Source organism: Typopeltis vanoorti, chromosome 13, assembly GCF_054136105.1.
Source record: "Typopeltis vanoorti isolate ZY-2024b chromosome 13, IOZ_Tvanoo_1.0, whole genome shotgun sequence".
Taxonomy (NCBI): Eukaryota; Metazoa; Arthropoda; class Arachnida; order Uropygi; family Thelyphonidae; genus Typopeltis; species Typopeltis vanoorti.
In genome coordinates, this window is record NC_143561.1 from 121,512,904 (window position 1) to 121,540,386 (window position 27,483).

The window sequence follows — 27,483 nt, forward strand, 5'->3', positions numbered from 1 at the left end:
TGTTAATAAGTGAGACGACTTCTCTCCCACCAGTTGGAGAGAGTGACCATGTGGTTTTGACTTGGAAGATGAATAGACATGCAGGTGTATCAAAGAAAAGGAAACGTATGTGGAATTATAAGGCAGGTGATTATAATAGTATTAGGTATCAACTAGGGGCAGTTCCATGGAGGGCAGAATTGGAAGGCCAGGATGTCATTAGTGCATTGAAAATTGTGAAGGAATATTTGTTAGCAGAAATAGTAAGCTGTATTCCATGAGTGAAGAAGCAAACACAATTTGGTGTAAAGTGGATGACAAACAATATCAAACAGGAACTGCAGGTGAAAAAGAGATTATGGAAGAGATATATGGAGAGGGGGTGTAGAGCAGATGCATGAAGAATATAAGACTCAGGCCAGGAGAGTTACTAGTATGGAAGGCAAAACTGAAATATGAGAAGAGATTGGCACTAAGATTCAAAGAAAATTCTAGGGAATTTTTGAGCTATGTGTCCAGATTGTGGAAGAATGACATTGCGGGATAAAAATGGAAATCGAGTAATTGATGCAGAGGACATAGTGGATTTGTTCAATGAACACTTTATTGGAGTATTTCATCCTGGAGAAAAAGGTTTCAATACTAGAGCGATAGGGCAGGTTCAGGTTTTAGAAGTGCAAGATGAGAGTGTTCCAAATACTGAGTACTCTGGATACCAGTAAAGCTGTGAGACTAGATGGTATTTCATCATGGGTTTTGAGAGAATGTGCTAAAGAACTGACAGCTCTGTTGACCTGGCTCTTCAATAAAAGTCTGGCTGTGGGAAAGTTACCCAAGGAATGGAAAGAAGGTAAGATAGTGCCGCTGCACAAGGATTCTAGCACACTGGAAGTGCCTAATTATAGGCCAGTTTCTGTGTCATCAGTAGTTGTTAAGGTCATGGAGAAATTAGAGAAGGAATATATACAGTGTTGGATAGATGAGGGTAATGTTATCTGTGAAAATCAAGATGAATTTGTTAAGGGACACTCTTGCTTTAGTAATATGTTGATGCAGTTGATGAGGGAAAGGCATATACTGCCATTTTGTTTTGATTTTGTAAAGACATTTGACAGGGTGCCACATGATAAGCTGATATTTAAGTTGCAGACATAGGTCTGGATGTCAGATTGGTCAACTGGATTCAGGATTGGCTGTCTGATAGGTATCAGAGAGTTGTGTATGGTGGGGCAAAATCAAGGAAGCAGAAGGTTACAAGTGGGATTCCACAGGGCTCAGTACTGGGTCCTGTATTGTTCAACCTGTATATCAATGACACTGTCAATGGATTGCAAGGGATATTCAGTTGTTTGCAGATAATGTGAAGCTGGGAAGGGTTATCAGTAATAGTGCAGATGTGGCAGTCCTGCAAGAGGATTTGAATAAACTAGATAGATGGGCAAATGAATGTGGGTATCGGTTTAATGCAGCAAAATGTAAAGTCTTGAAGTCTTGGGATACATCGATGGAAGGCTGCACACTCGATTGGAGGAGCTGTACTAGAGGAGGTAAGGTAGACAGAGATCTGAGGGGGGGTGTGATGATTAATAGAAAACTGAAATTCTGGGAGCATATTGCAAAGGTGATGAAGGTAACCCAGAGGATTGCTGCAATACTGAAAAGGATGCTGACCTTTCATCTCTGCCCTGCAGAGATAAAACAGTTATCATTCTGTTGTATAAGACCCTGATCAGACCACACTTAGACTATTGTTCTCCAATTTGGTCTTCAGGATTTGAAGGGGATAAATTAACTGTAGAAAGGGTGCAGAGGTAGATAACAAAGATGGTTTCAGGACTGTACAATGTCAGTTATGAGGATCGACTGAGGGAATGTGAATTGCAGTGTTTGGTAGATAGAAGAAGGAGAGGTGATATGATTAAGACTTTTAAACTGTTGAGTGGCAGTTACAGAGTAGACATTAGGGGAGTTCTTTCTCTTGGTGGAACAGGGGGAAGGACCGATGACAAGGGCCATCTCTGGAAGTTACAAAACGAAGCTGTGAGCAAGAGAGCGAGGAGTGGTTGAACCGTGGAATGCATTGCCTGAGAGAGTGGTTAGAGCAAGAACGGTCAATGAGTTCAAGGAGTGGTATGATAGACTTTGTGTTTCCTAAGAAGGACCTCCTACGATGAGTCTTTTGACTCCATGGAGGCCTGAATAATAATAGTAATAATAAAACTGATAATAATATTTTACAATTAGTAACAAGTCAGTATAGATATCCACTGCAAAGTGCATTAGAGGGAAACTGTCACTGAGCAGCACAAGTAAAGATATGTTTAATTTTGTATAATATTTGGTGATGTTGTATGCATATTGGTGAAATTGTATTTATTTGTGATAGTTAGGACTGATTTTGTACTGTTGAGTTTCATGTGCTGTTGACATTATCTGTGCATTAACAGTGAAAGAGACCAAAATGGCAGTAAAAACAAGCTTGTTATATCAGGCTGCACAAACTCAAATGTAGTGAATGGTATAGTTTTTCAAAGATGGCCTGTTGTTGTTGTTGTAAGTGGAGTAGATGAGTATGCATGGGGATGGAGAGAATCATCAAAAGCAGTGAGAAAGTTTAGGTCTGCAGGAAGTACATTATCTTGATGGATTAGGATGTGTCATTAAAGGAGATAATGGAACGAGAAGTGATTGTCAGATAATAGAAGACAAGGCAATCAGAAGTAAGATTTGTGAAAGGAAAGTTGTAAAAGGTTTTTCCACTTGGTAACAAAGTAAGCTGTATTAGACAACAAGTTATATTCTTGTTTTAATCAAAAAGGAAGCATACAAACTTTGTTCTTGAAGTATCTTCACAACTGAGATATTTGAATACAAAGGCTGTTGGGATCAATTGCCTCAGCATTGCATAATGCAAAGTATACTTCCTTTCAGATATGCATATTGCTATGCATATGCATTATGGGAAAGATCACTATTCAGACCAATTTCAAAATTCATTGAGATCAGTAAGAAGTAGACTGTGGAAGACACTGAGGTTAAATCATATCTTTTCATTACACAAGTAGTTAAATGATGTAGCAGTAAAAAAGAAGGGTAACCAGTTGCATTCCCCAGAGTTCTGTTCTTGGGCATCTACTGTTCAACTTGTAAATTATATATCATGTGGACTGACTGGGAATCTTCAGTTGTTTGCTGATGATGATGATGATGCAAAATTGGGAAGAATTATAAGTAGCACTGCTCATGTTAATTCTCTTCAGGAAGATTTTAATAGACTTTTGACTTGGACAAAAGAGTGGGATTATAGTTTTAATATTAATCTGTGAAAGGTGTTGCATGTTGGAGTGCAGAAATATAACACTGTGTACTATACTAATGGCGTGTACTGCAGGAAGTGGATGAGATTTGAGATTTGGGAGTGATGGCTGAAAGTAGACTGAAGTTTAGAGGGTATATTGCAAGTGGTGCAAAGGCTGCACATTGTAGTGCTGTTATGATAAGAAGCACTCTAACATGTAAGGATATGGAAGTGGTTGTGCCACTGTATAAAGCACTGGTCAGACCACACTTGGACTATTGTGCTCAGATCTGGTCACCTGGTTTTCAATGTGATGTGGAGACATTGGAGAGGGTCCAGAGGTGAGTGACTAAGACAATATCAGGACTTTTGGAGAGAGGTTGAAGAAATGTGGATTGCAGAGTTTGGTGAATAGAAGGAAAAGAGGTGATATGGTATGTCCACAGATACGAGACCCTTCGGCACTTCTGCGCATGTTAAAAGAAGGAGAATCCATTCTGATGATAGGGTAATCAATCATATTATGGGATGAGTGTTTATTATTACATGTTGGAAAATTAACTTCTCTTTATGTGTTGTTGACCATTTCATACGTTGCCTTTTTTCTTTCACCCCTTCAACATGAATTGACTCTTCTTGGCAGTCTGCTAATGACAGCTCTCACTTATGTGGTTGGACTATATAAGAGAGACATTTAAGTTAGTGAGAGAATTTTATTATTATTATTATTATTGTTCCGGGCAACTCCAAGGAGTCGACAGACTCATCGAGGGAGGCCCCAACATCATGTCAAGAACAACAATTCGACATTCACACAGTATCTATCATACCTTGCCTTGAACTCATTCATGGTTGTAGCACCCACAACAGACTCTGGAAGCTTATTCCACTCATTCACTACTCTCCAAATAAAAAACCTAGCTCTAACACCCTTGTCAACCACGCTCTTGCCCAGCTTCCATTCATTGCCCCTAGTCCTCCCACCACCAGTCATATTTTCAAAATATCTTCTGGATCAATCTTATAGAAACTTTTCAGTAATTTGAATGTCTCAATCATATCACCCCTCCTTCGCCTATCGACCAATTTCTGCAACCCACAAATCTTTAACCTATTCTCATAAGGTTCATTCCACAGACCTGCTATCATCTTGGTCACTCGTCTCTGGATCCTCTCCACTTCCTCCCCATCACGAAGAAACCCTGGTGCCCATAACTGGGCACAGTAGTCCAGATGGGGTCTTATCAAGGCTCGATACAGAGGAACAACAACATTAAATTTTATCATATTAATCCAGGGAGGATTATAAAAAGAGTAGAAGGTGAGAGGGGAAGAAGCAGGGGTCATCCCTGGAAATTATGTAAGAGTGTGGTGAAGAGGGGATGAGGAGTAGATTTTTTACATAGAGAATTGAATCAAGGAGTGTTAAGGATTTTAAGATTTGGTGTGAAAAATATGTTCTCAGTTGAATGAACCTCTCATGATGAGTGAGCTGACTCCATGGAGGGGTGCAATAATAATAATAATAATCACTATAGGATTAAAATAATCTGGAGAAGAGACAGTTGTCAAATATACTTCATATGCAAACTTTGTTTGCTTATACTTGGTTGCTAATGTTGCAAGTGAATGCAGAGGTATATTTGAGCTGTGCAAAGCCACAGTGTATAATGTGGCTTTTTATCATAAATTTTGCTATATTTTTTCATGCTGGATACAAGTGTCCTTCAGTAGTGTTTGTTTTGTTTGTTTATTATATTTTTGCTACTTGTTCCTTCTGTTTGTTCCTGCTGTTGCTTCTGAAAATGGCATCTGTAAAGAAGTGCATATCTGCCCTGGATTTTTCCCAGTAGATGTGTTGCAAAAATTGTTTCATGTAGGCACTGAGAAATTTGAAAGATTTCTAGAGTTAGAGCAAATGAAAAGTAGGAAAGCATTGATGTATGTCAAAAGTGTATTGATAGGTTAAAGTGATTAGAAATTGGAGCTAGAGTTGGGACCATAGTAGAAGAGTTTATTCAAGAGTTAGTGAACATGAAAAGTGAAATGAAATATCTGAAAGATGAGATTAAACACCTATAGAAGAGACTGGCTCATGGCTCATTTAAATGAGGAGGAAGAAGTTAGTGTTATGAAGAAAGAGTCAAAGGTTAATCTTATATCATTATGTGGGGACTCTATCATTAGAGGTGTTATGACTAATAAAGTACACATAAAATGCATTTCTGGTGGAACAATTAAACAAATAACTGATCCTTTGCAGAGAAGGAACTAACAACTTGGAAAAGTTGTTAGTGTGTTGCCCGATATGAGTAGGAATTGAGTAGGAAAGCAGAGATAATGAACAGCAAGATGGCTGAATTGTGGAGCAAAAGGGGGGGGGGTTCAGTTTGTGAATTTGTGGAGTGAATTTGAAGGATAGCATTTGAATGGTTTTGGTGTTGGGCCTTTAGAAAGGCTATTGTTTACTGAGAAGGCAAAGAATTAAGAGCTTAATGCAGATAACGATTTAAGGGTACTAGTGAAGCAGGATAGCACAGCTAAACTGGTTGTATGATAAGAGGAAGATAGATACGATGTTGAAGATGAAGTTATAGTAGCACAAGGTGATGGAATTTATAAAGATGAGGATGAGACAGGTATAAATGGCAATCATAGTCAGGATCAGGGAAATGGGAGTGGTCAGAACAAAGGGAGAGAGAGAGAAGTATACAGCAGCTAGAATACAAAATGTTGGTGCTAGTAGAATGATCTCAAAGATATAGGGACTGTTAAGTTTATATACAAATGTAAGTAGTATTCAAAATAAGAGAGCTGTGCTTATCGCATTGATTAAGTCAGAATTCCTAAAGATAATTGGTATAAATGAAACTTGGTTGACTGAGGATGATATGCTGTTAGAGATGCTGAAACATTTGCCATCACCAACGACCTTACACAAATTATTCACATGCCAACCAGAATATCAGATAACCCTAACCACTCCCCAAACAACCTAGATCTCTTCCTCACCAGTGATCCTTCCAAATACACATCGAATGTAGTAGACCCTAAGTAATTCTGACCACAATCTAGAGCTTGTCTCCTCCTTCTCCATGCAACGTCTACACAGTCAATCTCATACAACCATACAAGAGTTTGGCATTTTAAGAATGCCAAGTGGGACAGCCTCCCCCTTGACTTCTGTGCCTCATTTTCATGGTTGGACTATTGTTTCTGGCCTTACAATCTGAACATATGCACTGAACATATCACCGAAGTAATCCTCACTGGCATGGAAACATACATTCTCTACACTATCTGAAATGCTGTCCCCTAACTAAATCCTGATTCTCCAAAAGCTATGCCAAGGCTGTAAAAATAAAAAAATCAAGCATACCACAACTGGTTTACATCAAGAACTCTTAGTGCTTATATTAAAGTGTGAAATAAGTGCAAGAAAATTATCAATACTTCCAAAACAGAGATTGAAAGAGCAAAAAGCAAGAAATTTGCAGCCTGTCCAAACAGCAGATGAGCCTTTCAGTCTCTTGCCAAAGCAATTGGGTGTAATTTGTGCCCAACACTATTCCCACCCCATCACTCGTGCCCAACACTATCCCACCCAGATGGCTCTATTGCGTAATCACCCACAGAAAAAGCCAATCTCCTGGTTTCACACTTTGCCTCCAACAATGCATGTGTAACTGACTGGTATATTGTCCAAATTAGACAAAAAAAAAAAAAAAATTCTGGCCCTGATGGCATTCCTCCAATTGCCTTGAAGGTTTGTTCACCAGAACTGACTCCAATCCTATGTCGCCTATATATATACTTTTTTACTCCACTGGTATCTATCCCACAGCCTGGAAATTAACCTATGTTCAACCCATTATCAAGACAGGTGTCGCAGAGACTATGTGTGATGGTGGATAGTTCCTTATCCTCTTACCATTCAACTAATGCTGGGGTTACACAAAGTTCTGTTCTCTCACCAACTCATTTCCTTCTATATATATATCAATGACCTACTTGAGTTAATTTCCAACCCAATATACAGTTTTGAAGATGAGAGCACATTGCACTCCTCCCTTTCATTTGATAAACCTTACTCTATACAAATCACCTCAATCAGAACATCAACCACCACTTCCTACAATTCTGGTCTCTTAGTCATCCTCCAAGGGGTTCAGAGATAACCTTGTCAATTTCAATGTTAGTAAAACCCACTTCAGTCTTATTTCTTATAAAAATGAATTGATGTTATATAGGCTTGATGTGGTGATTCTAAGAAGAGAAATTTCATCATGTCTCTCCTGACATAAACACATCAAAACCATTGCATCCCTAGCTTCTAAAAATCTAAGATTTCTCTTTTGTGATAATAAAGATGATTGTGCAAGGGCAGGTGTGGGGAAATCACAATCAACTTGGGCAAGAGTTATAGACCTAAAAGTGAACTCCTATGTTTATTTACAAATGACAGGGAGTATCAGAAATAAGGGAGATGGAATTATTTCCCTTATTAAGTTTTTGGAATATAAGTGAAACATCTTTGAATGAAGATGATATCCTAATGGGAATAAAAATGGAAGAGTAAAGTGTTTTTTGCAAGGACAGAAACAACAAGAATGGAGGAGTGCTGATGATAGTAGGGAAATTATGTCTACATAAGGTAATATGAAAGAGGGAAATAGTGGTAATGGTTATGGGCAGTGTTGTGTGAGAAAGAAGTTGACAGGAAGAGATATTTATTTGGATGTTGATATAGACCAGGAAAGGTAGAAGGAGGTGATGTTAAAATGTATAAACAACTTGGGTTAGTGAACAAACGAAGGATGAGTATTATGGGTGATTTGAATTATAATGGTATAGAGTGGAATGAAGAAATAGCATTTGGGATTAAAGAAAGTGAAATTCTCGAGTTCTTGAGAGAGAACTATCTCAAGAAGTATATAGGCTTGATGTATGTAAAGGAGAGCATGCAAGGAATCTAATCATTTCATCAGAGGTTGTAATTGTAAGAGGGGTTTTACACCTCCTTCCAGTTGGTGAGAGTGATCACGAATTGTTCACATGGGTTTGTGGAGGCTAGCCATATGAAGACTCCTGTGAAGAAAGGATATATGTGGAAGTACAAGGCTGGTGATTATGACAAGCTTAGGAGACACCTAGAAGCTATAGCTTGGAATGAGGAATAGAGTGGTAAGGAAATAAATGCTGCTTGGGAACTGACAAAGAAATACATAACAGCATCAATGTGTGAATGTATTCTGAAGGTCAGAAGGCTGAATAAGATAGAAGTAAAATGGCTGAATGAGGATATTAAGCATGAAATCTGAAAAAAGGAGAAACCACTTTAGAAGCAGTACAAGATGAATAATGGTAATAATAAGTCACTCTCTAGCTTGCTCTCTATACTCTTTATGTAACTGAGTTAGTAAGGACAATAAAAGTGCAATATGAGCAGAAATTAGCATATCATGCAAAGCAAAACCCTAGTTTTTTAGATATGTAGCAAATAGAAAGAAGAATGATTATGGTAAAGAATTGAAAATGGTAGAATGGTAACTGCTACAGAAGACATTGTTCATATACACCGTGATCAATTTTAAGGGTGTTTGATCCTCATCACAGTGAAATCAGGAGAACCTCAAGTGTAGAAGACATAGGAGAGGGCGACTTAATAGTGAGTGAGCAGGAGGTATATGAGGAAATAAATAAACTTGATGTCAACAAACGATAGGATTAGATGACATATAACCACACATCCTAAGAGAATGTTCCATGCAATTAGCAGTAGAATTCACATGCCTGTTTAATAAATTATAGGCCAGTCTTTGGTGGTGAAGATACTAGAGCAATTGCTGAGAACCAAGATACAGAAATGGGTTGATAACAGCAGTATTCTCTGTGGTGTCGGTATGAGTTTGTTAAAGGGAGAACATGTTTTACTAACTTATGTATTATAACAACAGGCCTCCATGGAGTCAGGAGACTCACTGCGGGAAATCCTTCTTAGGAAACACAAAGTCTATAATACCACTCCTTGAATTCATTGACCATTCTTGCTCTCACCACTCTATCACGCAATGCATTCCATGGTTCCACCACGCTCCACATAAAGAAACCACTCCTCACCCTCTTGCTCACAGCTTCCTTTCGTATTTTCCAGGGATGGCCCCCTTTTCATCGTTCCTTCCCGCTGCTCCACCAAGTCAAAGAACTCCCCACTGTCCACCCTGTAACTGTCTCTCAACAGTTTAAAAGTCTCAATCATATTGCCTCTCCTTATTCTATCCACCAAGCTCTGCAAGTCCACATTCCCTCAGCTGATCCTCATAATTAGCATTGTACAGTTGTAATATTGTAATTAACACTGTACATTGTACAGCCCTGAAACCATCTTTGTTATCTGCCTCTGCAACCTCTCCACAGTTAATTTATCCCCTTCAAATCCTGGGGACCAAATTTGAGAACAATAGTCGAAGTGTGGTTGATCAGGGTCTTATACAATGGAATGACAACTCTTCTATCTCTGCAGGTCAGCGTCTTTCTCAGTATTGCAGCAATCCTCAGGGTTATCTTCACCACTTTTGCAATATGTCCTCTGAATTTCAGTTTTCTATCGATCATCACCCCCAGATCTCTTGTTCGCCCCCCACACTTCCTCCAGTACAGATCCTCCAATCGAGTATGCAGCCTCCCATCGATGTATCTCAAACTCCAAGACTGCATTAAACTGACACCCGACATTCATTTGCCCACCTGTCTTCTTCTTCTTCTTCTTTGGCACTACAGCCCCATGTAGGGCCTCCCATTTTTGGGTTTCATAATTCACTACGAGGTGGGGTCATTACCCCAACACTCAACCATGTGTAATTGTCTGTGAAACGTTGTGTTCTTAAGACTAGTTTGCCTGCTTTGCAGGAGGAAAAACCCAAGATAAACTGGGGAGAAAAACCCTGTAGTCCACACCCAAGACTGGTAGACTTGGCTATGTCTGAGAAAGATCCTGAGCTCCTCATGTCAGCGACGAGAATCGATTGCAAGACACTCCTTTCCCAGGCATGTGGTTGTGGATTGTGTAACCACTTGGCTAACCACATGGACTCAATGCCCATCTGTCTAGTTTATTCAAATCCTCTTGCAGGATCGCCACATCTGTACTATTACTAATAACCCTTCCCAGCTTCACATAATCTGCAAACAACTAAACATCCCCTTGCAATCCATTGACAATGTCATTGATATAAAGGTTAAACAATACAGGTTAAACAAACATACAGGAGTGAGGAGCATGTTCTTTAGATTATTATTATTATTATTATTATTATTCAGGCCTCCAAGGAGTCAAAAGACTCATTGAGGGAGGTCCTTCCTAAGACATAAAGTCTGTCAAGACTCATCGAGTGGAGGTCCCCCCCCCTGAGAAACACAAAGTCTATCATACCACTCTTTAAACTCACTGACCGTTCTCGCTCCCACCACTCCATCAGGCAATGCATTCCACGGCTCAACCACCCTCCACACAAAGAAACCACTCCTTACCCTCTTGCTCACAGTTTCCTTTCGTAACTTCCAGGGATGGCCTCTTGTCATCACTCCTTCCCGCTGATCAACCAAGCGAAAGAACTCCCCAATGTCAACCCTGTAACCACCTCTCAACAGTTTAAAAGTCTCAATCATATCACCTCTCCTTCTTCTATCCACCAAACTCTGCAGTCCACATTCTCTCAGCCGATCCTCATAACTATCCTTGTACAGTCCTGAAACCATCTTTGTCATCCGTCTTTGTATCCTTTCCACAGTTAATTTATGGATAGTGTTTGGTGAGTGGAATGAATTGCCTGAGTGTGTTGTGAATGTGAACTCATTGGATCAGTTTAAGGCATGATTGGATGAGCTTTTTGTGTGTGAGAGCGTGTACCTCTTACAATGTCTCTGACTCCATGGAGGTCAGATGTTAATAATATTAATAATAATAATTCCATAGGTCAGGTGGTGAAAAATGGATGAATAGAGAGTTGAAGCATAAAATTCTTATCAAAATCTTTCTATGATTTTTGTTTAGCCATTTGTACGCACCGTTTTGCTTTCTTACATTTTTCTCTATACTCTCTCCACGTATATGCTGATATACTAGCTAGAAACTTTCAATGCTTTCTTCTTTTTCACTTTGTTTCTTTTTCTTCTTGATTTCCTCTCACCTCCTAAGTGCACCATGGAGTTTTTTTTTTGTGTGATTTTTCTATCCTTGCAGACAACTTCACCACATATTTCTCTGGATGAATCAAAGTTTTCTTCAAAGAGTGGCAATGAGTCTACAAGATTTGGTTCTTGCTTTCTAACTCTTTCATTATTTCTTGAATAACATTTGTATATTTGAGTCTACAGTTCACCTCTGACACTGCTTGATTTTGATTCCTTTTGAAACTTTATTTTCTTTTCAATATGATATTTAATTCAATCCTTCTCAAAACTAAACAGCACGAACTCTCTTTCTGCCATGTATTGAAAAAAAAAAAAAAAATGCTTCAGTGTATTATTTTAAAATCCCATTAATGACTTATGTTTTTTTGCTATTATGTTCCTACTATTTCATCTATTGACTATTCTTTGTAGCTCAAAGATGTTAAATTTATTCATTGCATAATCTATAGCCCAATGTTGAGGCCTTCTCATGGAATGCCTCAGCTGCACGGTGTGATGGATGGCCCATCTGGTGTGACCGTTTTGGTCGACAATTAACAGCTGACTCAGAACTGGCACGGACAGGCAAATGCAACTATCTAATTAAAACAAAGCAATTTGATGGTCCGTTGAGAGGCATTGCCGCCAATGTGGTTCCTAGCCAGTGGTTTGAATGTTTAAATGAAATAATGTCAATCAAGGTCGTGGGGGGGGGGTAAGTGGCTGGAGTAAACACGGCTCTCATTGAGGTGGACGATCATTTGACATGGCAGGTAGAGCCCTGATTCTACTGGTCATATAAACTAGCCAATTTACCTTAAGCTCTCTATAGCAAGTAACTGATGAGAGGGAGCCTGGTTATATAAGATGCATTAAATTGCACTTAACAAAATCCTGTGAGGAAAGCCAGGTCCGGCATGCTTCTTTGACGATTCTGTAGAGAGAATGCCGAGTGCTACTCTTAGAAATGTGGGCACTTGTCACCCTACACACCAAGCTATCAGAGGGAAATGTGCTATATAGCGACCATCATTAGATTTCGAGGACATGGTGTACTCCATCCATAACACTCTACTCTCAGAAATGTGGGCACTTGTCACCCTACACACCAAGCTATCAGAGGGAATGTGCCATATAGCGACCATCATTAGATTTTGAGGACATGGTGTACTCCATTCAACTCTAACACCCTGCCCCAGCATAGCAATTGTTTGGCACCTTCTTATCTCACTCTCTAGCAATGGTGATCTGGTGGTTCAATAGCATGAACCTGCCACAAATAAATAAATGTGAGAATTATATCTACTATAAAGTGGCATTCTCAAATAGGAGTAGGTAGGGATATAGCAATTAGAAATAAGATAGATTTAAGATAGTATTTAAGTTAGGTTAAGATGAGAATGTCCATTAATCATGTGCTTGGCAAGTTAAAGAGATACTGTAAAGGTGCAAGTTCAACTTGTTGAATCCATGATTTGCCCTGACCTGGCGTTAGTGAGGTGCCAAACTCCATCGTTCAACTTTGGCTGCTTCTATTAAGGGAAGTCAAAGGTTGGATAGTGCATAGCCATGTCAATCTTCACATAAATCTTGAGCTGCACACCTTTAGGCCCTTGATGTGGGATTATGACTAAATGCCTCTAATTCAGAATCCCATCTAGCCACAGTAATGATACCGTTCATGCTTTGCGTGTTGAAAGGCAGTGCTAGCCAGAGTTGCTTTCATATTGCTATGGCATGATCGCTCTGGTGATGAGGCCACTAGAACAGAAGCATCAAGGCTGGTGACTATGAGACTTTGAGACTATGCGGCCACTGCTTCCTATGCTGCACCATTCAAGTGTGACATGCTAGCACCAAATCATCTGCAGAAGACCTAGGTATTGGTTTGGGTGTCGTGCTTAGAAGAGCAGTCAGCATACTGCAATCTATTGAGATTCATCCTCTGACTGTGGTACACAATCTACTTACCCACATTTTCCTGGATTCAATTCTCCCATATATTATTTTTTTCATGTTTAACCCTCAGTCACACTGTTATCCAAATCACCAGCTTCATATCCAATCCCATTTGCTCCAATCAACAGAGTTCCATGTAGTATACTGTCAAATGACTTGGTAAAACAGAACAGTATTACTGCATAGCTGAAAGTATACTTTATCAAACTTGATTTTCACTTTATTATTATGAAAAGGGAGCAAATTAATAAAGCAAGATCTATCCTTCACAAGACCATACTACCCACTACAACTACAGAGTATCATATTCCTGCCCACGAAGTCCTGATTTCTGCACGAACTTCACCAACCTTCTCCAATACCTTGACCATCTCTCCTGAAATAATGATTGGCCTATAATTTGCTACATGTCTTAAAGCTTCTCTTGTGCAATTTAATTATTTTGCCCTGTTTCCACTTCCTAGTGGAATATATTATACATATTATGACTTCCAGTTTCTCATTTCCCTCTGCATTCATAAAATGCCATAAAAAGTATGATCCAGAGCCTCTGTAGCTCAGTTGGTATAGACAAGCCCTTTGGTTGGAAAATCAAATTCCAACCAAATTAGTAAGTTAGCCAGTCTCATACAGAGGTGAAGGATTTTTTCTTCCCTCAACTGGCTAGATGAACACATAGATCTCCAGTTATAAATACTTGCTCTTAGGGGGATAGAGCAGAGAAGTAATGTGTCAGCTGCATTAATTTGCCATGATCCCTAATCAGAGTAATCTGCCAATTCTAAGAGACAAATAGGTGGTTGATTAAGAAGTATGATCCAGTATCTTCTGCTACTCCCCCATCCCCATTATTATCTCATAAAAAGTGTCATTTGTACACACAATTTATGCCACCGGACATCTACAAAGAAACCAAGTTTTTCTTCAATTGTCTTTCTAGCTTCTCCTTTTTCCTCATCACATATAATCTTTCTTGACTTTGCTCTTCTTTGTGCATCTGTTGAACTTCATCTGTAGTTCTTGCCTAATTCTGTTACTCAGCTATCTCACATTTACTCTAAATTATTTATCTTCATAGTGCTAGGCATACCATCTGGCTTGGGCACAGGGCCAGCTCTAGGTTTAGGCACAAGAGACACCAGGCCTAGGGGCACAATGGCTTTGGGGCACCAACATCGTAAAAAAAGTAATAGTATTGTCGAAATAAAAGTAATAGTCGAAGCATTGGTGGTATAAGCAGTGCCCCCAAAAATGCTCTATACACACTTTTTTGGCAATAACTATAAACTGCTTTTAACAATGAAGAATTTTATGATGCCTGTCTTGTCTTACAATGCATTGATAAAACTGGCCCAGGGGCACCACATACCCTCAAGCCAGCACTGCTTGTACATTTTCAAACTGTCTTGAACAAGCACCTAAGCATTATTAATCTTCCTCCTACTACCTCATGTTATAATATTAGTCCAAGCTGCCTTCTGAGTCTGCTGAGGCGTCATACTCTGGATTATTTTCTAATGTTGTATACATATTTTCAAATGTTAGCTATTTGGCAAAATTTTCAGAAATATATGATGCAATTTTTTAAAGTATTTAACAATGCTAAATAAATACTCAAACTGCAAAGAAAGAAAAGTAATTTCTTATGACTTACCTGGGGAACCAGGCAATCCTCTTGGTCCAGGGGGACTTGGTAAACCTGGAAGCCCCCTTTCTCCCTTTGCACCTGATGTGCCTGGTAATCCACTTTCTCCTTTTGTTCCTGGAAGTCCATCCCTTCCTGCTACCCCTGGAGTCCCAGGAAAACCTGGTTCCCCTTTAAGACCAGGGAGCCCTGGAAGTCCAGGTTCACCTGGGGCACCGGGAAATCCAGGTGAACCTGAAAATCCTGCTTCACCTACACAAAGGAATAAAGAAATTATTACCTAGTTGCTGAACGTTAATTCTGTAGCACATTTTCTGCAATTCTTGGCAGAAAAAAATTTCAGTAAAAATCTGCTTTCTTAATATATTATGAAAACTGCTATTTAATAAAAAGACTGATTTTACTTTTTAAATTGATGCAATAATATTAATTATTTTTAGGATGTAATGGGAAAATCTCACTATTTTTGGCATATGGATTACTTCTGTATACATATTTGTCTGCACATATGATATAGCCATATTTTACTATTTTTCAAATCATATGAAATTAATTTTTTTAAATGAGAACCCTACTCACAAAAATGTAAACTTATAGCATACAGGTACTATACTTAATAAACTAAGATAATTAAAATAATCTGGTTTATGGCTATTTAAGAAAATGATAATTGTTGCTTAGAGAGAGTTTTGGGAATGATAGGAGAGGAGAGACATTTGGGAATGATAAAAGAGGAGAGAATGAAATTGGATGTGGAAATGGAAAGAATGGAAACAGTAGGAGAGAGGGAATGAGAGAGAGGTATGGGAGTACTAGAAGAGGAGAGAATGGAAACAGAAGGAGAGAGAGGTATGGGAGTGCTAGAAGAGAAGAGAAGAGAATGGAAACAGTAGAAGAGAGAGAATGAGAGAGGGGTATGGAAATGTTAGAAGAGGAGAGAATGGAAACAGTACGAGAGATGGAATGAGAGAGAGGCATGGGAGTGCTGGAAGAGGAGAGAATGGAAACAGTAGGAGAGATGGAATGAGTGTGGTGGTGGATTACTGCTTATGATAAGTGATGACGTATGTCCTCTAAGAGTGGAGACTTTGGAAGGCAGTGACACTAATGATTTTGAAAGCATATGGTGTGAGGTAGAGGTGGGCAAGACAGGATATTTAGTGGGATGTTGCTACAGACCCATGAGCACAGAGGGTGGGGACCAGGAAATGTTTAGACAGTTGAGTTTGGCAAGTGCAAGAAGAATGATTATTATGGGAGATTTTAACTATAGTAGTATCAAATGGGGAGAGGAAGATGGATGTAGCAATAAGGGAATGGAATTTCTAGAATTCTTGAGGGACAAATGTCTTAGGCAACATGTAATAGAGGGAACAAGAGGTTCAAGAGTTTTGGATTTGGTTATAGCATCAGAAGAGTTGATAATAACTGAGATGACATCTCTCCCACCAGTTGGAGAGAGTGACCATATGGTTTTGACTTGGAAAATGAATAGACATGCAGGAGTATCAAAGAGAAGAGAACGTATGTGGAATTATAAGGCAGGTGATTATAATAGTCTAAGACGTCAACTTGTGGAAGTTTCATGGAGGGAGGAATTGGAAAGCCGGGATATCATTAGTGTGTGGGAAATTATGCTAACAAATATTCTTTCATATTTGTTAGCATATTTTATGTTCTTTCATTATTGTATACCATGAGTGAACAAGAGGACACAACATGAGTGGGAGAGCAGACTTTGTGTGTGTGTGTGTGTGTGTGTGTAGAAAGAGGTGGCCAACACGTAGAGAATATTTTGTAAATATTTTGTAATGAATTTTTTGTAAATAAAAGTACATTTAGCTACAATTTCCCATTTTCCCTATGTATGGCAGCTTTTGGGACACCCTGTATTAATGGACTGTGGTGATCTGAATGAAAGTTTGGAATTGGAAATGAAGAATACCAGACAGAAGGTGAAAAGCAGTGATGGGTGTAAGACTGAGAATGATAGCCATAAGAGTGAGAGTGAGAATATGAGTGTGGGAAATGTGACTACAAATATGGAAATAATTGAAAAAGGAAAATCCAGCATAAATAAGGAAAAGCAAGTGAGCCTAACTAATGGGGCAATAGTGGGTACAATTGTAACATGTAAGAATTGAAGAATGAAATGAGATGAGGTGTATGCAAAATGAAATAAGACATAGGGTAGATATGAATAAAAGAGTGCAAAAGAATAAAATTTAAAATAGTGCAGAAAAAGAAGTAGCAAACGACTCGAGAGTAGCACTAAATAGAGATTCGATTATAAAAGGTGTTGTGGATTAAAGGGTGCACAAGGTCTGTTTTCCAAGAGGGAGGATGAACAGGATAATTGAGGCATTGAATATGAGAATGAGAAGTAAAGTAAGAGGGAGTTGTTGGTTGTGGTTGGAGCAAATGATTTCATTGGGCATAGAGAGAATGTTAGGATGGATATCAGAAGATTATTGAGGAAAATTAATATGTTTAATTTGAAAGTCATACTGAAGATACCCTTGATACTAGGGTGAAAAATTTTATACTAATTAAATATATATGTAAGGTAAATCCGTTTTATGTTATTTATTAATTATCATGTCTTATGTTCCTATATGTCACGGTATGTTATTGAGGGGAATGAAAGACAAAAGTGTGGTAGGAAGAGTAGTTTGTATCCTGGATGTAACCATGACGAGTGCTGTGGATATCAAAGATCTTGAATGGAATGTTAGTAGGAATGTGGGAAGAGACAGGAGTAGAGTTTGTGAAGGTTTGTGGCAAAAGTTAATGGGATGAGTTTGAGGGATGAATGGAACTGTATAAGAGTGATGGATTTCATCTGAATGGTTTTGGCGTGAGCCATCTGGAAATGTGGCTGCTGGAAGGAAGTGTAATCGTTGATGCGAACAAGTATCAACAGAGGCCACAGATGATATAAATGAGCAGAGAGAATAGTAGGTTAGACCAGTGTGAAGACAGAGGATAAGGATGAAAAGACATAGCAAGTATGGAGAAGTTACAGATGAGGGAGAGCATGAATAGGACTGGTTACAGACCAAGAAATGAATTGGTGTGCTTATTTATGAAAGCCAGTAGTATCAGAAATAAGGAAGATTAAACAGTTGCATTGATTGAATTTATATGACAAAAAATAATTGGAATAAGTGAAACAGTTGGATGAGAATGATATTTGATGGGAATGAAAATGGAAGAAAAGAGGAAAGCATATCAAAAGTTCCTGGCAAATAAGTCAGCTTGTGCTCGTAGAGAATACAGAGAAAATTTAAGAAACCTAAACGCTGTGTAAAACTAGCTAAACAAAATTCATGGGAGGACTTTGGTAAGAACATAGAAAATAAATATCAAGAAGGTGGCAGGATATTCTGGAGGTTGTTGAAGAAGCTCAGAAATAGAGGAAAGAATACTGTAAAAGGAATTAGATATGATAAAGGTGGAATGAAAACTGGAAAAATAGATATCCTTGAAGTATGGAGTAACTACTTCGAAAAATTGCTAAATGAAACAAGCAGTGATAGCACAGTGGTAAAAAACATTCAACAGGCAAGCAGTCAAGAATATGTATCCATACTTCAAGTAGAAAAAGCCATCAAAAACCTGCAATGTGAAAAGGCATCAGTAGATGATAATCGACCAGAAATGCTCAAGTATGGAGGTATAAAAGTCTTTCAGTGGCTGCACTGCATAGTTCAGAAGACCTGGACAGAGAGACGAATTCCAGATGATTGGAGTAGAGTTCTCATAGTACCCATATATAAAAGGGGGAAAAAAAATGAATGTGAAAATTACAGAGGTAATTCTATACTGAGTATTCCTAGTAACATATACATGCAAGTATACTTGAGAAATGGTTGAGAAGGGAAGCTTGGTAAAGAACAAGCCGGATTCAGGCCAAATAGAGGCTGTCAGGATCAGATTTTCATTTTACGACAGATAGTTAAGAAATCATGGGAATATAACTGGGAATAAAAATGAGACTTTTAAACTGTTGAGAAGTGGTTACAGGGTTGACACTGGGGAGTTCTTTCGCATGGTTGAACAGTGGGAAGGAGTGATGATAAAGGGCCATCCCTGGAAGTTACGAAAGGAAACTGTGAGAATGAGGAGTGGTTTCTTTGCAGGGAGGGTGGTTGAACCATGGAATGCATTGCCTGATAGAGTGGTGAGAGTGAGAACAGTTAATGAGTTTAAGGAGTGGTATGATAGACTTTGTGTTTGCTAGGGGGGACCTCCCACGATGAGTCTCGATAGACTTTGTGTTTCTTAGGAAGAACATTCTGCGATGAGTCTTTTGACTCCATGGAGGCCTGAATAATAATAATAATAAAAACAAAGATCTGGATTTAAGTTTTGTAGATCTGGAAAAGGCATATGACAAGGTGCCATGAGAGAAGCTATTTGAAACGGTACAGCTATATGGTGTCAATGGGACACTGTATCAAGCAATACTTAATTTTTATTTGAGTTGTAAGTCAGCAGTTAGAACTGAAGGATGTAATGTACAAGAAGGTGGTTTAATGTTAAATCTGGTGTCAGACAAGGATGCACATTATCCCCTCTGTTATTCATTATCTATGTAGATAATGAATAACAGAGGAAAGTGGTATTAAACCTGATATCAAAATTGGAAATGTTAATCTCAGCTCTTTGCTTTATGCAAAGATGGTATACTTCTAAATAAACTCACTACAAACCTGCAAGATTCCCTGACTAAATTCAATAACTGGTGTAATAGATATGGTATGAAGGTCAGCAATAACAAGACAAAGACAAGAAAAGGGTATATGTGGAACTACAAGGGGTGTGATTATGAAGAGCTCAGGAGACATCTTGCGGGTGTAGCATGGAATGAGGAGTTAGCTGGAAAAGAGATCAACGTAGCTTGGGGGATTTTCAAAAACTATCTAGTAGATGCAATGTCTAAATGTATTCCAAGGGTGAGAAGGGTAAATAAGGTAGGTGTGAGATGGATGAATAAAGAGATTAAGCATGCAATATACAGAGAAAAAGGGCATTGTGGAGGCAGCATAAGAGAAGGGAAATAACCAATTTCATGAGGTCTACAAAGACAGGCAAGGAGGATGACTTGGATGGTGAGGGTAGCTACAGAGAGGTATGAACAGCAGTTAGCTAATGAAGCCAAAAAGAATCCTAGGGAGTCCTTTCGATATGTAGCCAGCAAAAGAAAGAATGATTATCGAAGGATGGCATTGATTGGAGAAAATGGTATAAAGACAGCTGTTGCAGAATGTGTGTTGGAGATACTTAATGAGCAGTTCATAAAGATCTTTCAATCTTGTGAATGTGACTTCATGGAGAGATTGAGAGTAGTTGATGATGGGGACAAGGGACTGACTGTAAGTGAGCAAGAGGTGTTTGGGGAGTTGAGTAAACTAGATATAAATAAGGCTGTGGGACTTGATAATATATCACTGCGTATTCTGAAGGAATGCGCCAGGGAGTTGACACCTGCCCTTGACATATTTTTTTTAATACGAGTCTTGCACTTGGTCAAGTTCCTAAGGAGTGGAAGGAGGGTAAGATTGTGCCACTTCATAAAGGAGGTGATCGAACTCAAGCATCAAACTATAGGCCTATCTCTGTGTCAAGTGTTGTGGTTAAGTTGTTGGAGAACCTTGTGAGAACTAGGATCCAGAGTTGGGTTGACAACAATGGTATTATCTTTGATGGACAGCATGGATTTGCTAAAGGGAGGTCATGTTTTAGTAATCTATACTTATTTCAATAAAGTGACTGCTTCCTTGGACAGAGGAGAAGGATACACAGTAATACACTTGGATTTTGCAAAGGCTTTTGATAGAGTACCTCATGATAAGTTGACAGTCAAACTAGAGCAGATGGGGTTGGATATTAGATTAGTGCATTGGATTGGAGACTGGCTATCTGATAGGTATCAACAAGTTGTGTATGGGGGTGTGATATCCAGGAAAAGGAAAGTCACTAGTAGAGTGTTTCAGGGGTCTGTTTTAGGGCCATTACTGTTTACCTTGTATATTAATGATATAGGTGAAGATTTGGATGGAGATATTCAGTTGTTTGCAGATGATGCAAAGTTGAGATGAACCATGAAGAGTAGTGAAGATGTTGTGGCCTTGCAAGAAGACTTGAATAAATTGAGTGATTGGGCACGGAAATGGGGATGTGAGTTCAATGTTGCAAAATGTAAGGTTTTAAAATTTGGAAAACAAAGATGGGATGCAGAATTTATGCTTGGTGAGGATATATTGTTGGAGGTGGAAGAAATAAGAGATCTTGTGGTAATAGTGGATAAGGATCTGAAATTTAGGGGACACATAGCCAAAAATTGTGAAGACAACACAAAGGCTTCTGGAATGATGCAGAGGACACTGACGTGTAGAAGTAGGGAGATTCTTGTTCCTTTGTACAAGGCTTTGATTAGGCCATACATGGATTATTGTGCCCAGATTTGGTCACCTGGTTTTCAGAAGAATGTTGGAATGGGTCCAAGGGAGTAGTTTCTATTAAGGAGTTTCTGACCTCTGGAATGTCGAATATGAGGAAACATTGAGAAGATATAATTTGCAGAGTCTGGTGGACAGGAGGAAGAGGGGAGATATGATAGAGACCTACAAGTTGGTAAGGGGTTGTTATAGGATCAATGGTGGAGAGGTTCTACAGAGAATAGTGGGAGACCAGAGGTAATCCCTGGAAACTGTATAAAGAAGGTGTGAGTTGGGGAGTAAGAGGCAGGTTTTTCGTGGAGAGCTGCAAATGATTGGAATGCCTTGCTTGAGAGTGTGGTGTCTGCAAGGAGTTTGAGTGTATTTAAGACATGGTATAATGAGATGTGTGTGTGATAAAAGGACCTCCCAGATGAGTCTTTGACTCCATGAGATCTTGGGGGTAATAATAATAAAAATAATAAAAATAATAATAATGATAATAATAAGACAATGAAAATAGGCAGAAACATTGAAAATATCAACTGCATTGTGAATGGAGAACCTATAGCACAAGTAAAACATTTCAGCTACTTAGGCACAATTTTTAGTGAAGATGGTAAATTAAATATGGAAATAGACAACAGAATCAAGAAAGCTGGTATGGTGGGAAGGCAACTGAATAAATTTATATGGAATAAGAGAGAAATTAGCCAAAACACTAAATTAGCTGTATACAAAACAGTATTCAAGTCAATTTTAACTTATGGATCTGTGAGCTGGGTCAGAAGTAAAACACTTGACCAAAAACTAGAGACCCCAGATATGAGAGTCCTGAGAAAGATTAGGGGCATGAACAGATGGCATCAAGAACAATATCATATTAAAAATGAATATATTAGGAAAGAAATTGACATTGTCAGCATCCAGGAATGCATTAGCAGAGCAAATCACAGGTCACTTAAACACAGAATGGACGAGGAAAGGTTAGCAAAACAAGTGTTCTCTGCTAGGTTGGCAGGAAAAAGACCCAGAGGAAGACTAAGATATAGGTTGATTGATACATTAAAAAGTGCCTTTGAAGATAGAAATATAAGATCTGATAATGTTACAGTCTTGACAGGTAACATACTGATTTGGAGGAAAATTGTAGATAGGAAGTTAGTAACGATGTAATTTTTCATGTAGTACTATCATATCCTATACACCCCTTGAGGGTATATATCAGGAAATTGATGATGATGATGATGATGAAAATGGAAGGATATGATGTTTTTTATGATGATAGAAGAGCAAGAAGAGAAGGGAAGTGTTGTTAATGGTATTGGGGGAATTATGCTCAAACAAGGTGGAGATAAAAGGGAGAAAAGTGGCAGTGGTTTTGAAGCAGCATGATGCAAAATGGAGGTTAACAGAATGTGATATTTAGTGAGGTTTTGCTATAACCAACCAAGGGTGATTGTAATTATTGTAATACTGACTGGAATGAAGAGGTAGCATCAGAGAATGAAGAGAATGAATTTCTTTGGTTATTAAGGGACAACAAGAGGCCTTAGGTAATGAAGGACACATGGCAGTTGAGAGTATTAGATCTAGTTATATCATCAGCGGATGTGATTGTGAACTGAGTGTCTAATCTTCTCCCATTTGGTGAAAGTGACTATGAAGTGATCACCTGAGTTGTAGCCAGTCATATGAAAACTTCTGTGAGGAAAGGATATATGAAACTATGAGATTGGTGACTATAAAAAGCTAGGAGACAACTGGAACTAGAGTATAAGAAGTAGAACTGAGTGGAAAGGAGAAAGATGCATTTTTGGCCATTGATCAAGAGCTATTTAACAGCGACCATGTCTGAGTATATTCCAAAAATGAAAAGGATAAATAAGGTAGGAGTAAAATGGATGAATGAAGAGATTAAGCATAAAATCTGAAAGAATAAGCCACTGTGTAAGAAACACAAGATGAATGTTGGTAATAATCATTTACACAAAGAGTACAAAAAACAAGCCAGGAAGGTGACTTGGCATAAAGATAGCAAAAATACAGAATGAGAAGAAATTAGCCAATCAAGCAAAGAAGAATCCTAGTGAGTTCTTTCACTATATGGCAAGTAGGAGAAAGAATGACTTTGGGAGGATAATGTTAGTTGATGACAATAACACATTGGTAACTAATGCAGAGAATATAGTTGAAGTATTCACTGAGAAGTTTATCATGTAGTTCATCCTCATAAAGGCAACATCATGAGAAGCTGGAGTGTAGAAGGTATGGTAGGAGGGGCTGATGGTAAATGAGCAGTAGGTATATCAGGAATTAAGTAAACTCGATGTTAATAAGGCAGTAGAATTTCACAATATATTGCCACATGTCTTGAAGGAATGCTGTAGGAAATTAAAAGCACCTTTGGTACACACATTTAACATGAGTCTTGCAACATGGAAAGAGCCAAAGGAATGGAAGATGGGAAAAATTTTTCCACTTTATAAAAGGTTGGGATAAGACTTCATCATTATCATCAAATTCCTGCTATGTACCCACAAGGGGTGTACAGGCTATGATAGTACTACATGAAAAAACTTCCTATCTACAATTTTCCTCCAAATCAGTCTGTTACTTGTCAAGACTCCAACATTATCAGATCTTATATTTCTATCGTCTAAGGCACTTTGTACCATATCAATCCACCTATATCTTGGTCTTCCTCTGGGTCGTTTTGCTGCCAACCTGGCAGAGAACATTTGTTTTGCTAATCTTTCCTCGCCCATTCTGTTTAGGTGACCATCAAGAAGGTGGCAAAATATTCTGGAGGTTGTTGAAGAAGCTTAGGAATGGAGGAAAGAGTACTGTAAAAGGAGTTAGAGATGATAAAGGTGACATGAAAACTGGAGAAAAAGATATCCTTGAAGTATGGAGTAATTACTTTGAAAAACTGCTAAATGAAACAAGCAGTGATGACAGCACAGTGGTAAAAAACACTGACCAAGCATGCAGGCATGAATACATATCCATATTTGAAGTAGAAAAAGCCATCAAAGGCTTGAAATGTGGAAAGGCAGCAGGAGTAGATGATATTCGACCAGAAATGCTGAAGTATGGTGGTATAAGAGTTTACTGTGGCTGCACTGCATAGTTCAGAAAGCCTGGACAGAGGGACGAATTCCCGATGATTGGAGTAGACCTCTCATAGTACCCATATATAAAAAGGGAAATAAAACTGAATGTGAGAATTACAGAGGTATTTTATTTTCCTACTGAGTGTTCCTGGCAAGATCTATGCAAGTATACTTGAGAAACGGTTGAGAAGAATTGTGGAAGAAAAGCTTGGTGAAGAACAAGCTGGATTCAGGCCAAACAGAGTCTGTCAGGATCAGATCTTCACTTTACGACAAATAGTCGAGAAAGCATGGGAATATAATAAAGATCTGTATTTAAGTTTTGTCGATTTGGAAAAGGCATATGATAAGGTGCCAAGAGAGAAGCTATTCAATACGCTGCAGTTATATGGTGTCAATGGGGCATTATATCAAGCAATACTTAGTCTTTATTTGAGTTGTAAGTCAGCAGTTAGAATTGAAGGAAGTACAGCAAGATGGTTTAATGTTAAATCTGGTGTCAGACAAGGATGTACATTATCCCCTCTGTTATTCATTATCTATATGGATCACATTATGAAGGAAAGTGGTATTAAACATGATATCAAAATTGGAGATGTTAATGTCAGCTCTTTGCTTTATGCGGATGATGTTATACTTCTAAATAAATCTGCTACAAGTCTGCAAGATTCTCTGACTAAATTGAATAGCTTTTGCAATAGATATGGTATGAAGGTCAGCAATAAAAAGACAAAGACAATGAAAATAGGCAGAATCATTGAAAATGTCAACTGTTTTGTGAATGAAGAACCTGTGGAACAAGTAAAACATTTCAGCTACTTAGGCATGATTTTTAGTGAAGATGGTAAATTAAATATAGAAATAGACAACAGAATCAGCAAAGCTGGTATGGTGGGAAGTCAATTGAGTAAATTCATATGGAATAAGAGAGAAATTATTCGGAACACTAAATTATCTATATACAAGACAGTGTTCAAACCAGTTTTAACTTATGGATCTGAGAGCTGGGTCAGAAGTAAAACACTTGACCAAAGACTGCAGATATGAGAGTCCTGAGAAAGATTAGAGGAATGAACGATGGCATCAATGGCAATATCATATTAAAAACGAGGATATTAGGAAAGAACTTGACATTGTCAGCATCCAGGAATGCGTTAGCAGAGCTAATCTCAGGTGGGATAAGACTTAAGTTGCAAATTATAGGCCAATTTATATATCTGGAGTTGTTGTTAAGGTCTTATAGAAGTTGGTGAAGGCAAGGATTCAGAAATGGGCTGCTAATACATAGCAGTATTCTTTATGATGGTCAGCATGGGTTTGTTAAGGGGAGGTCATGCTTTAGCAATCTGCTTACAGCAAGGAGAGAAATTCACTGGATAAAGGAGATGCATATACAGTGATATACTTGGATTTTTCAAAGGCCTTGATAGACTACTACATGACAAGCTGGTAGTTAAATTGAAACAGATGGAATTAGATCACAGACTAGTGAGTTGGATAGCTGAAGGGCTGTCAGATATCAGCAGGTTATGTATGAGAGAGTGGTATCACAAAAGAGAAAGGTCACTAGTGGAGTGACACAGGGATCTTGTAATTTGGACGTTAATGACATTGGAGCTGGCTTATCTGGAGATGTGCAGCTGTTTGCTGATGATGAAAATTTGGGTAGAACTACGAGGAGTAGAGCAGATATTTTGGCCTTGCAGAGGATCTCAATAAGCTTTGTGAGTGGAAACATCAGTGTAGCTATAAATTTAATGTTGCAAAATGCAAGGGCAAGACCTTGCATTTTGGTAGGTAAGAGTACACAATTAATAGAGAAATTTTATAGAAGATGGAGGAGATCTGAGAGTGATGGTGAACAGAGACTTGAAGTTTAGGTGTCACATTGCTAAAATTGTAAGAACATCTCAACAGATTATGGCAATAATGAGAACACAAGTTTAGGTGTCACATTGCTAAAATTGTAAGAACATCTCAACAGATTATTGCAATAATGAGAACACTGACATGCAGAGATGCAAAGAGGTTATGGTTTCCTTGCATAAAGCTTTGATCAAGCTGCATATGGACTACTATGAACAGATCTGGTTACCTGGTTTTCAAGGGGATGAGAATAAATTGGAGAAGGTCCAAAGAATGTTCACTAAGTGTCAGGTCTATGAAATATTGGATAAGGAGAGATTGAGGGAATGGAACTTTACAGAGTCTCGTGAAGAGAAGAATAAGAGGGGATATGACTGAGAAAAATCGTACCCACATTAATCTGGTTGTTACCAGATTAATGTGGGTGGGATTTTTCATAGATTGGAAGAGGACAAGGATGAACAACTGGAATCTGTATAAGAAGAGTGTGATCATGGGAGTGAAAAGCAGGACCTTTGCATGGTTGATCAAATCATTAAATGTAATATAGCTTGTCTTTGTATATGTATACTCCAGATGAATGAGTGGAATGCATTGCCTAAATGTGTGGTGAGTGCATAAATTGTAAATGGGTTTAAGACATAGTTTGGAAATTTCTTTGAATGAGAACATACAACCTTCTGCAGCGGGGTCCCTTGACTCCATGGCGGTTAGATGTTAAATACGAATATAATAATGCTAGATTTTGTAAAGGTCTGCGCGGTTAGCCTAGTGGCTATGCGCTTCGCAACCATATGCCTGGGGAAGGAGTGTCCTAGGTTCGATTCCGTCGGTGACGTGAGGAGCTGAAGGATCTTCCTAAGCCATGGTCAAGTTAGCCAGTCTTGGGCGTGGACAGCAGGGTTTTTTCCCCAGTTTATTCTGGGGTTTTTTATCCTGCAAAGCAGGCAAACTGGTCTTGAGAACTTAACACTACAGGCCATAGGATATACCGGGGCATAGGGC

General features: G+C 38.6%; 1 protein-coding gene across 1 annotated transcript in view; it reads right to left on the reverse strand.

Moving 5' to 3' along the window:
* Col4a1 (Collagen type IV alpha 1) overlaps positions 1 to 27,483 on the reverse strand; it is a 903,940-nt gene that overhangs the window by 75,329 nt on the left and 801,128 nt on the right. The window contains exon 34 of the mRNA XM_090402880.1: positions 15,063 to 15,305. Within this exon, the coding sequence (XP_090259006.1) occupies positions 15,063 to 15,305 (243 nt within the window). The remainder of the gene's footprint in view (positions 1 to 15,062; positions 15,306 to 27,483) is intronic.